Source organism: Zosterops lateralis (assembly GCF_965231275.1).
Source record: "Zosterops lateralis genome assembly, chromosome: Z".
NCBI classification, from domain to species: Eukaryota; Metazoa; Chordata; class Aves; order Passeriformes; family Zosteropidae; genus Zosterops; species Zosterops lateralis.
The window spans coordinates 29,433,847-29,446,843 of record NC_139800.1 but is presented as its reverse complement, the minus strand read 5'-3'; the positions used below and the strand labels follow the sequence as shown (position 1 = coordinate 29,446,843).

The following is a 12,997-nucleotide window of genomic DNA, read 5'->3' as shown; positions in this document are numbered from 1 at the left end:
CCTCAAATAAATACAGAATAATTCACATTGTGTGCAGACAAAATTCTTGTTTAGTCTTTTATTTCTCTTATATATATTTTCTGACAGACCGGAATAAATGCTAAAATAGTAAATTGTGTCTGTACGCTGCATGCTGTCTTTATGCAAGACTCAGTTTCCTTTTTTGTATATGTTATTACCTTTTTTTGTGTTTCGTTCCAGTTCGACGGGTCCCACCAAGGTTCTCTATCCCCCCCACAAATCATGAGATTATGCCTGGCGGGAGTGTAAATATCACCTGTGTTGCGGTGGGATCACCAATGCCATATGTGAAATGGATGCTAGGAGCAGAAGATTTGACACCTGAGGATGATATGCCAATAGGGAGAAACGTCCTTGAGCTTAATGATGTCAGACAGTCTGCAAACTATACTTGTGTTGCTATGTCTACCCTTGGTGTTATAGAAGCAATAGCGCAGATAACTGTCAAAGGTATATCTCAAGCACATTTATTTGGACACAGTTCTGTCTTTCATTTCATTCATTCTGAGCAAATATATTGCACTGAAAGGTCTAAATGCCATTTGCCTCTTAAATCGAGAGGGTAAGTAGTCTAACCAGTCACTGGCATAAGGCAAAATACAGGTTCAGACAGCAGTAGTAATAATTAACTGAATAATTAATATTTATTAAAATAAGTTAGTCATAATGTTCCATTATTCTTCTGTGTCTAGCATCCAGCCATCATTTCAGTTAAAGAAATGATCTTGTAATGTTGTATTTATTTATCAACAGCAGGAGCCTTTAAAAAACAGTAATTTGAATTTTAGAATTGCTGGGTGTCCAAGCATCATATTCGCTGAATAATTGGAAACAAGAGGTTCAAAAAATACCTGAAAATTCGGTTGTAATTATGAATTGTCTTTCTATGAGATTTCTCCTCTGCTTATAATAGATTTATTACAGATTGCTCATTCTTTCCATTTTGTCTTCTCATCTTATTTTTGTTTAGTTGTTAGTTACTCTTTGTAAGCTTTTTATGCTAAGAAAGAATGTCTACTGTTACGTAGTGCTAACTGTAGTGCTACTGTTACATAGTGCTAACTTTTTTGTTATTTGTGTTTAGCCTTACCCAAACCTCCTGGAACACCTGTGGTGACAGAAAGCACAGCAACTAGCATAACATTGACTTGGGATTCTGGAAACCCTGAACCAGTTTCTTACTACATAATCCAACACAAACCCAAAAACTCTGAGGAGCCATATAAGGAAATTGATGGGGTGGCCACAACCCGATATAGCGTGGCTGGCCTAAGCCCATATTCAGAGTATGAATTTCGAGTAGTTGCTGTAAATAACATTGGGCGAGGACCGCCCAGCGAGCCTGTGTCAACAAGGACTTCAGAACAGGCCCCTTCAAGTGCACCACGCAATGTGCAAGCCCGAATGCTGAGCTCCACCACCATTCTGGTGCAGTGGGAAGAGCCCGAGGAACCTAATGGGCAAATACAAGGTTACAGAGTCTATTACACCATGGACCCCACTCAGCATGTCAACAGTTGGATGAAGCACAATGTGGCTGACAGCCATATTACCACTATTGGGAATCTTGTACCCCAGAAAACGTACTCCGTGAAGGTTCTTGCTTTTACTTCGGTTGGGGATGGACCACTTTCTAGTGACATTCAAGTCATCACTCAAACAGGAGGTAAGCTAGCAATGAGCAAAATTAATGGGAAAGATTTTCAGTTTAAAATGTTGCAAAAAAACCAACCCCTCAAGTATAGCCAGTTTATTCAGGCAGTGTTTGCAGATAACCTTTTTCAATTCCACAGTGCAAGTAATCTTTTGCAGAGTGGAAATTACCCCTTCATGCTTTCTTTTTCCATCAGTGTCAAGAAATTTATTTGCAGTGCAACTGAAGCCTCAGGGAGACCTTCATCCTGGAGTTGGCCAAATCTTATGGCTTTTGTTTGGCAGTGCTCTGTGCACTAAACCTGCTTGTCAGCAGTTCTTCATAGGTTTTTTTGAGATGTTACTTGTGGGTTTTGTTTAGGTGACATGTTGTTCTCCTATGCTGTATCACTCTCGGGAATATTGCGTTCAGAAATATAAAATGTATGTTTACTGCATATGTATTCAACTAGTTGGTAAGATTCTGAGAACACAGAAAGTATGAGAGCATTAAATACAACAAAAATTTTTGTAGGATCAAGCAAGCAGGTTTGTAGTACACTTTGGATTTATAAGTCAAATCAAACCTGCCCCTACAAAATGCATGCCACAGGGTCACTATTTTCTCAGTTTATGTTTGCAGTTAGGTTGTTTTGTTTCTGTTCAAGAACTTTTAGGTCCATGAATTAGTTTTAGTAGTAAAGAACAGGCAAGCACAGTAAAAAAAAAAGGCGGAAAAGTTTTTACGAAGTTTAAAGTGAGAAGGTCTGGTAGAGTTACACTGCACAAAGTTTTTTATTGTAGCTATAAGAAATAAAAAGGTCATTTTGTCTAGCAGTTTATAGAAAGCTGTATGAAGTATTACTGTAGGCCAGTGATTTCCTAGAAATATATAATAGTGCTAGAATTTTTTAGTACGAGAAAGTTTCCTGTTGCAGAATTTAGCATCCTTCAAACTCTAAAAACAGATCTCTAAAATATAACTGTAGACAGTTATGTTTCATCCAGTTTTTACTTCTGCATTTTACCAATATACATTTAATAAAGACAGAAATTGATGTATTGTCCTGGAATCTTTCTAGGTGTTGTGTTGCACAAAGAGATAGATGTTACTTTTTGCAGTATCTCAGCTAAGAAGTTACAAAATTTTTAAATCTTATGATGGTAGATTAAAATGTGTCTGTGTACACATGCAAATGTAAATACATACACCATAGTTTAATTTTGGCATTTGCAGCCATTTTCAGAGAACTAGTTTTTGTATTGACATCTGACTTCTGGTTGAGTCCACATGAATAAAGCTTTTCCAGATGAAGATTTAGTGAGCTCCTTATCTGTGTTTTCACTCACAACTGTAAACCTCTTAGATTAGCAAGTGTCTGACAGTGGCTTTCCCAGTGAAGGATGAAGGAATCAAAATAATGAGCATTGAAGCTCAGCTGGACTGGCCCAAGTTACATTACTTTCTGAGGTCACTTCAGAAAAGTAAGCATGCCCATCTGTTTCTGATTACTGTTGCAATCTGAAGAAATTACAACATTGACAGTGCTGGAGGGTTTCTCGATACATTATTTCAGTATTTAATTGCGACTGTGTTAAAAAATATGAAAGAAGACAAAGAATGGTGCATACAAGAAGTGGATTTAAGCATTGATACTATTACTTGAAATACAAATGTTTTAAGTCATAAAAGAGATAAAAACTAAAAAATTGTAGTGAAGTTGTCCAGTTCAAGGTATGGTTCAAAAACTAGGATCCCAATCTCTCTACACAGCAGTTTCCTTTCTGGGAACATCATAGAAAAAAATGCATTCCTTGCCCTTTTTTTCCAGATTTGCTTTAATGTAAATTTGAATAGGATTTTTTTTAGTTTAAGTCTCTCAAAATTAAACACATTCCAAATATTAAAGTGAATATAAAGTGCCATTTAAGACAAGGGGAACTGGGTTTAATGGAAACATTTTAAAAGAGTTCAAATTGGAATGGGATGCTGATTACATCTGGTTGATTTTATTTTAAACAAATAAGCCTGCCATTATATTATATTTAGCTTAACCCTCACTTTGGGGATACTAGAGCATATATAAAACAAAATCTTGCTGACATGTGTGACTTACAGGCCCTGTTAGATGGTTCAGGGCTTTCCTGCCTTAAGTGTATTCTGATCTTTGGAGAGAGATTATAAAAATGAATAATTTGTTCTTAAAAAAAATGTTCAGAGGAGTTTTTGTTTTCTATGTGTAGGAAAATGGGTTTTTTTGAAAAGAGTATGTGAGTGGCTTCTTCCTTTGCAGTTCAGCTGAAACTCTGCTGGTAGTGAAATTTAGATTTTTCAGTTAAAATATTGACTGGGAGCATGTAGTTTGAGGGAAAGAGAAGGATATATTTTTTAGACAACCAGACACTGAAAGAACCTCAAAAAAGTTAAATTTTGATGTTCAGTATTTTTCTTAAGCATTTGAAGGCAAAGCCATGTCCGATTGCCCAGTTGTTTTCAGAAGTACTTTCTTTACAGTAAAAAGACACCATTTTAATAGACTTTGTAATCAGAAAACAGCTGTGGAGCTGAGCTTTTTGAGTAAAAGGAGATCAATTTCAAAAGTTAAGGAAGTCATTATTCTGGCCTTATTTTGGGCCAAAGGATTAGAATCTGTTGAGGATGGAGTCAGGACTGGTCAATAGAGGTTAATTGACTTACAAAATTTTACAATAAAGAAATATTGATATAAGTCTTAGTGTGATGCTTCTTGATTTTGTTTTTGTTTATGTTGTTTAGGGGTTTTATTTTGGTTTTGGTTTTTTACTTTATTAGAAAACAAAATTTCTTTGTGTCCTGTTTACTTGCTCAGGATGCATTTCTCATAACTCCTTTCTGGGCTTAAACTGGTAATAAGAATGTGAGCAACATATTTTAATCTCTGTTTATCAGGAAAATTTAGAATTTTGAATTGTGTGGGTTTGGGTTTCATTTAATTTCATTTCATTTTTAACCTGCAAAGAGAGAATAGCTACTGAAGGAATTAAGTGAATCTTGTTTTTGTTCTGAGCTGAAGTAGAAAGAGAGGAGAGAGATACACAAGGTCTATTGGATAGTGGATTACTGAGAAAAGAGAGAAAGGAAAAAATGAATAAATATTTAGGGAAATGAATGTGTATCTGTTAGCATATGTTTCCTTAGAAAAAAACTTAAAATACAAAACATATTATTAGTGTAAATGAAACATTCTTTGAACATAGGACAGTAATGAGAAGATTTAAGTATCTGACTTGCAGGGCACATAAATGGAGCCTTAGATTCAACAAAATTAATGTTTCTGGAGTTCTTATGGTAAAAGAAGATGAGAAGTTCAGAGAAAGAGTTGGCAACAAGGAAGTACTGTTCTGTGTTGTAGCAAGCCAGCTACTTTACCAGACATTTAAATTTTTTTTGTGAACATGTGAATGGGGAAACCTGATGTCTCTGAAACTCCACAGTCCTAGCCTAATGTCTTTGTGAAGCATTTAATAAAACTGACTTCCACATGAAAAGAGTTGTGAGCATATAGCTAGAAACTCAACTCAAAGCAAGAAAGCAGGTGGGAGAATTGCAGAATATTTAGGCTTGGAAGGGACCTCTGGAGATCATCCAGTCCAATTCGTCTGCCAAGGCAGAGTCACCTGGAGCAGGTGACAAAGGAACACATCCAGGTGGGTTTTGAATGTCTCCAGAGATGGGAACACTACAACCTCCCTGGGCAGCCTGTTCCAGTGCTCTGCCACCCTCAATAAAAAAACATCTTCCTCAGGTTAAGGAGAAACTTCTTGTGGTTTAATGTATGGTCACTTCTTCATCCTACTCTGGGCACCACTGGAAAGAGTCTTCCACTGTCCTTGTGGCACCCCCCTTTAAGATACCAAGGTGGAGTATAGGAAAGTTTTTTAACTGACTTAAATTTTAAAATTTCTATCAAGGGATATTTCTGGTCATGTAGGAAAGACTATTTCAGCTTTTTAGTAACTCCCCTACTCGCAATGCACAGGCAACTTTTTCAAGTGTCCTAGTCTGTATTTTACTTCATTTAGATACTAAATGATGAGTTCAATATTGAGGATCTTACCTCACACACTGATAATTTATCTCTTAACTGTATTCTCTAGTCATTCAGACAAGATCATGTTGACTCTGTCTTTAAAACTGACTAACCTGTTTATTTTATTCTCTGGGTTCCCACTGTGTCGGTTAAAGATAATATTTGAGGAAAGTGATTTATGGATTTCCGATTACTTTTCTCATAATATACTATGGTTTTTTAAAATCTGAAATGTATAGCATTTTACTATTTTGGATACTGTTGTTCTTTCTTTGATACTGCAAAACTGCAAAACTCAGCTATCTTCAGACTCATTTGAAGAGGTTGTTTCAGTTGTAGCAGAGAGACGAGGGATAGCACAGTGCATATATTACTATTTTATTTTGTGTGTTACCCATTTTATTTTTTAATTACACTCTATTAGGACTTGTTATTTCGAAAAATATGTGTATTGTTTGCAAAGCAAAAACTCTCAAGCACAGTAGCTCTTCAGTTGTAAGAGTTCCTCTGTAGAGTTTCATGCTTCTTTCAGAGAAATCAGAAGCATAAACTCTTCATCCCTTTAGATTTCCTACTGATAGGCCTTGATGGGCCTATTGTCCTTTGCAAAGCTGATTCCTTATTGAACTCACTGAGTTTTACTCAAGGTATGGATTTCACCCTAGCAATGTCATGGAGCCCTTTCTATACTGGACACCTCTTTTTCCATTATCACTCTCAAACCCAACAAGTATTTTCCTGGAGTAGTTTTCTGGTTACCTCAGCCAGCCGAAGAGCTGTGCAGGGAACTAAAGTGCTCTTCTGAGGTCCTATTTTATGATCCTCTTCTGGCACTTTAATCAGGGATGGAGATAACCATCCTTTAATCAGGGGTGGAGAAAACCACATATGCAGGACAAAGTCCATCAATCTGTGTTTGGTCCTGGTTATCCAGCAGTAAATATGGAGGAATAGGCAAGTGAAAATGTAGAAAGTGATGTAAAGTTATGGAAAAAGTAGTTGTGGGCTTTGTTCTTTGTTTTGTTATTGCATTGTAGTCTTTCAATGTGTGTACTGCCTAAAGTATATTTAGAAGAAGGAAGAGATACACTTGGTGCACACAGAAGTTAGAGGTTTTAATGTACTTTTGTAGAGCATATTGCCCTCAAAACAAAAACATTGAGAGAATGCTTGTGCAAAACCATCCCATGTAGTGGGCTGTCCCTGTACAGTACTAATATGGAGTTAGATTTGATATATGACATTAAAAACACTTCTGTAAGAGTATAAAGTCCACTGGCATACACTTTGCAGTTTCTCTAGGCTTTTTTCTCTCTCTGAAGGAGACTAGTAGCTTCTGTCAGCTCCAACTTGATTTAGCTCCCATGTACCACTAAAGATTTTTTTGAACAGGTGTTTATTCTAGGCATAAATCCTAAGTAGTTTAAAAGTTAATTGTTCCACTTCCTTAACCAGTACTTTTCCTTTGAGACTGGGTTCCATACCAGAGTTTGTCAGCAATAAAATGTGTTTAGTCTCTGTTATTTTCTTTGTTCTTCATCCTCTCTTAGCTGTTTGGAGCAATGCAGATTTCCCTGTCACCTTTTTGTTCTGTCAGTGTTTCACCATCAGAGTTGCCTAACTGTAGTTAAAAAAAATCTAAGGGGAGACTAAATTTTGAAGCAAGATATTATTTTGACAAACAGCATTTGGAAAAGTCCAATTAGTCATCAGCTTGTCTTATAAAATGATTGAATTACAGACCTAAGATGACAAAGGATTTGAGTTTTTTTAAAAGAAGTACTTTGAGAATGAGGGTCTTAAAACACATAGACAGACAGGAAATACCCCTGGTTCTCCATCTGCTGACATATTTATCATAACAGATGGTACCAGCCTTCATACAAGTCACTTGACTGATCATTTACTACTACTGCCTGGCTGTGTTCTACAACTCATGTATCTATACATTAAGTACAGATCATAGTATCACAGGACAATTCAGGCTGTGATGGGGTGACTATATGGGGAGGCGTTCAGTCACAGCCACTGCCCAGAGCAGGCTCAGCTCTGGGATCAGGCTGAGTTTCTTAGGGCTTCACCCACTTGATGTGTAAAGCCCCCAGGGCTGGTATGATCCAGCTTCCTTGGGCCCTGGATGCATTTCTGGATTGTCCTGAGCCTCTCATGTTTCAGCTTGTGCCACTGCCTCTCACCTGGCACACTCTGTGAAGAGCCTGGCTGCATCTCTTTCATCCCTTCTGTCATTGCTGGGGGTGCTGTTGAGAGCCATCCATTCTCCCAGCTGAACCATCACCAGCACTGCAGCCTCTCTTTGCAAAATTAGAATCTGTCACAAATACTTAGTTGATGTTTCCTGTAATGGCTCCCAGTGCTTTGGGATCATTTCCTCTTTGCAGGACCCAGGCAGTGGTCTCTTTTTAGACGAGACATCTTCTAGAAAAACACCTAATAGTTCTGTCCCTTTTTAGTCCTCTAAAAAAATTGGTCTCCTGTTACTCCCACCCACACACTAAATTTAAAAAAAAAAAAAAAAAAAAAAAAAAAAAGAGAGAGAGAAGAGACTTTCACTATGTACTCAGGATCTTCAATATGCTGCACCTCATGTAGAAAGCTTCTGTTTGTTGAAAGTTAGTTAGCAAATCTGTACCAGAATACATTAAGGGCAGTGTTCTCCTCAAATTGATATTCTGTAGCAGTCCAGGGAAAAAATCAAAATACCAAATTATTTTAACAGTTTGCTCTCTGAAGTTTTTTAGCTCTTTTACTCTACTGAAGGAACATAATTTTAATGCTGTAATAGAATTCTTCCCTGATAAGTGTTTGTGAAACCATCACTATTGTCACATCCTACTTCTTACACCTGTTCTCAGTGTATGCTAAGCAGTATATCTTTTTATTTTTCCCCCTGAAAAAATGACAGCATATCAAATTTTATTCTTGAACAGCTAGAGATGCTGTGGACAACTGTTTCATGCCTTATCAATGGCACTATTAACTGAAGCAATGTTTTAGAACTTGGGTTCCAAAACTATTGTGCACAATCCAATAATATAATTATGCTTTGCTGTCATTTCCTAGTCAGCCTTATCATTTGCTTTACATTTGAAGAAGTAAATTAGGATAAATTTAGTGTGTACAATTTCTGTGACCATTGCACAAGATATAACAACAGAGAATATTCTTGACTAGTGCAATCAAAACTGCATTTTGCTTCTTGCAATTAGAAATTACTGTCACTAGAAATTCAAATATATTCTTAAATATACAAGTCATTAAAGAGTGGAAATGTGTCACTTAAGGAGAAATTAGCTGAATATCTCTTCAGTGGATTATAACTACTTCAGGTTAATCAAACTGAGTGTTGTATGTGGGTGTCTTCTTAAATACCAGGATATGTTCACTATCTTTCATTTATGAGCTGAGAAAAAAAAAAATCATATCTGGAAATGCATGTAATACTTCTAACACTGTCTTCTACACTATTTCAGCTAATCATATGTTCTATTAGCTTTTTCTCCTACACACACAAATAAATAGATGTATGTATTTGCCATTTTACACACAGGTTATTAGATTGCTGATATTCATCATCAGACATCTCTTCAATTGCATTTTGGTTCTATTTGCTTTTTTTACACTGCAAAAACATTTATTTGAAATCCTTTTAAATAATTTTTAACATTTGAATTAAATGCATCATTATTCCTTTTCTGTGCTTAGATAAATTTGTTTCATAGTACTGTGAATCAATTAGTTTAAGTTCAGCAAGATAAATAAAAGCAATATTTCATGCCATATTTGGAGAAAATTTTAAAATATTTGAAAGCGTTGAAGTATCCAAATAAATAATTGGCAGCACTGCTCAACTTTTTGTTTAGTGCCTGGTCAGCCGTTGAACTTCAAAGCAGAACCTGAGTCTGAAACGAGCATACTGCTCTCCTGGACACCTCCACGGTCTGATACCATTTCCAGCTATGAACTGGTTTACAAAGATGGGGAACATGGGGAGGAAGTAAGTGGCAAGACTGTACATCTTTTTAATGATCTGTGATAAGTTGACCATAAAATGTGGCAATGGTGTAAATTTCACGTTTTAGTAACTTGCTTTAGTAGAAATGCCTTGATATTTAGATTTGTTAGGCCCAGCAGTTAGCCTAGCGACAGACTGAAAATGGGTAAACAGCAGAAAATGTTGTCAATGGTTACCATCCAGTGGAACTTCGCTGCAGACGGCAATGAATCTTCCACAGAAATTCCATCCAGTTTCAGACACTGATTATATGTCTCTGAGCCTGTTTCTCTATAAAGGCTTGGAAGCAAAAATGCTTGGAGGCATTTTGTGGACCCATTAAGCCTTTTTTTAACTTATACCTGAACTTTGAAATCTATTTTCAGTCTTAGATAATTTTTGTTTCTCTGTGCCATTGTGTAAGAGAATTCCCAATCTTTTCTAATCTTTCAGTAATAATTGAGAAGAAAAAAAGAACTTCTTTCCAAAGATTAAGACATGCAATAGACTTTTACTGTACCATTTCTTCATAAAGAATTTTCAGTTTGTGGGCCTCTATCATGTTTGTGCCATAAACATTAGAATAAACTGTTCTTCTAATAGGAAAAATTCCATATTTTGTGTCCACACCAGGTGTCACAGAGAAAAGAAGGAAGCCAGGAGTCTCTCTCACAGGAGGTTGTCAACCTCACTGGTTTCTCCTGTATATTCAAGTCATTGCTGATGCTTCAAATGAGCTTATGTTTATGGCACTTTCACACATACAGTATGAATTCATAAGTTTATTTTGTGGAAGGAAGCCAGGTCCATATTTCACTTCCAAAAAGCATGCAATGTGCTGGTTAATAAGTTACCCTGTAGAAGAATTTGCTTTTAATATCTTGAATATGAATTTAACTGCAAGAATAAACCCAAGATAACATACACCATAAAATCACTGCCGTAAAAGATAGTTATAGGTAAAGGCTTTGTTCACGTGGTATTGTCTGAAAAGCCTTTCATACATTGTATATAGCTGTTTGTTCTCAAACAGTCAAGCTTTATTTATGGCTCTGAGTTTCACCCATTGAACTGCTGACTTAAAAAAAAAAATAGTTTATTAATGTTCGTCAGTTTCGGTTTTGTTTGGTTTGGTTTTGTTCTGCTTTATTTTCTTGAATTTAAGCTTTTCTCTATGGTTTTATCCCAGTATAAAAGCATGCAGGCAATGTATGGAATTCAAAGTCTCTGAATACTGACCAAGACATTCTCGTTATCTACCTTTAGCAACGGATTTCCACTGAACCTACTACATCGTATCGCCTGCAAGGCTTAAGGCCCAACAGCCTGTACTTGTTCCGCCTTGCTGCACGGTCTCCTCAAGGGCTGGGTGCCTCAACAGCAGAAATCTCAGCCAGAACCATGCAGTCAAGTAGGTGTCTTTCCTTGAAATATTTATTTTCCTTGTTTCTGTTTCTCAAAGAGATTAATCGCAGTGGCAGAGGCAGAAACGGAGAAAAAAGCAAAATACAATATTCGTGTTGCTTGATTCAGCAAAAGAATGCTTAGAATGTGTGTAAGTGAGGTGTATTGTGGTCAAATTAATATAGGAATGGCTTTTACATAGCTTCATAAAGCAACCCAAATAAACCAGCGTCTAAGGAGGCAATATAATTTTGGCATAATAAAATTTTATTTTATTTTATAATAAGGTGAAACATTGTATCGTGCAATAGGTGTATATTAATTACAGTCCTTAACCAGTAAAGTTCCATCTCCCCAGTCTGCACATTCCCTAGGTTGTTTCTGCAGCATCTCCCTGAAGTGCAAAAATTTGTCAAGTGAATCAGGATGAATATTTCAGACTGTACCAGATCTTTCTTATCAACTCTTCAATAGTATCTTATAATCTTAATTTTGTTAAATCTTCTTAATTGGGGCTTTTTATGATGCTCAGTCATTTTCCACCTGGAGAAAAACAGTTTGAGATGCAAAAAATTTGTCGGGGACTTATATATACACCTTAAAACATTTAAATTAAGACTTAACTAAAACAATCAGCTATTCATCAATGATGTCCAGAAGGATTATTCTTGCCTGATAAGTTATGCTTTCCTGACAGTTTGCATTACAATGTGTCATTGAAAAACTTAGTACAATTCTATTTGTATTTGTTTTCAATTAAATTGCTGTTCTTAAAGTAAGATTATTCAAAACAGAAAATTCAGTTTCTCAGATGACGTGAGTCTTTTTAATTTGCAATCATGACATGATTACACAATCCTTCCTTGTTAGTGTTATACATTAATATCAATTAGTGTAACTGGAGGCAAAGTGCTGCTCACCTTTAAGCAAAGCTAGATGTGTTTCTGAAGCATTTTTAAGGCACTTGGAATAAACATTAAAAAACACATACAACACAAGGTTAGTTTTAGGTACAGTGGCAAGGCAACTTTTCAGTTTAGTAATTCAGAACAAAAATTTGATTAAGAAATAGGTATTAATTTATTCTGGGAGCCATTTCAACTGTTCAGAATGGTCATTATCTTATACTGGGTGAAGATTGCTTAGACTGCTTACAAAACAAACTAGGAGCCAAGGCTGTGTGTTCCATATATAAGCACGTTGTCATTTTCTCTTCTTGAATATAAGAATATGTTTTGTTTTGCTCAGGCTTATGTCTTCAGATAGTAGCAAAATCCAGTTGTTTTCAGTGGTCACATCCAAGTTATTTGCTGCAAAGATTACATTTTTTTAAAAAAAAGTGCAATTAAGGAAAAGCATGTGTATGTTAATAAAACTGGTTAAAGTAGCCTTCAAATTATTCTTAGTTACGTAAGTGCAATATTTTGCATTTTATGAGTCTAATGGATTAAAAATTAATAAACTTCTGTGATTTTATTAGCAATATTTACCAGAATGTGCTACTGCCTTTCATCTTGGTATCAGAGGAAGATGCCATAGGGATTTATTTCTTTATTGTAAGACCCTTAAGGGATATTTTACATGTATTTTACTTCCTGCACAAGTTAATGGTAGAAGGAGGACCATTTGTTTTGAGTACTTGATTACTGAACTAGTCTATAAAAATAACCCCAAATGTGTTAATTCTCATCTATTCTTCCATCCACCTCCTCTAGTTAATCAAAATACTAGTAAATTCCCTCCTATCTTCCCTTTGGAGGAGTAGTGTACTGAGTAAAAAGCCATTGATCCCTCCAGAAAGAGCAGTATGGATCCAAAAGATACGTATGTGAATGCAGTATGTCACAGCAGGGTCCTA

General features: G+C 36.0%; 1 protein-coding gene across 1 annotated transcript in view; it reads left to right on the top strand.

Moving 5' to 3' along the window:
* PTPRD (protein tyrosine phosphatase receptor type D) overlaps positions 1-12,997 on the top strand; it is a 366,236-nt gene that overhangs the window by 231,187 nt on the left and 122,052 nt on the right. The window contains exons 7-10 of the mRNA XM_083884531.1: positions 202-471; positions 1,106-1,687; positions 9,605-9,738; positions 11,002-11,146. Of these exons, the coding sequence (XP_083740657.1) occupies positions 202-471; positions 1,106-1,687; positions 9,605-9,738; positions 11,002-11,146 (1,131 nt within the window). The remainder of the gene's footprint in view (positions 1-201; positions 472-1,105; positions 1,688-9,604; positions 9,739-11,001; positions 11,147-12,997) is intronic.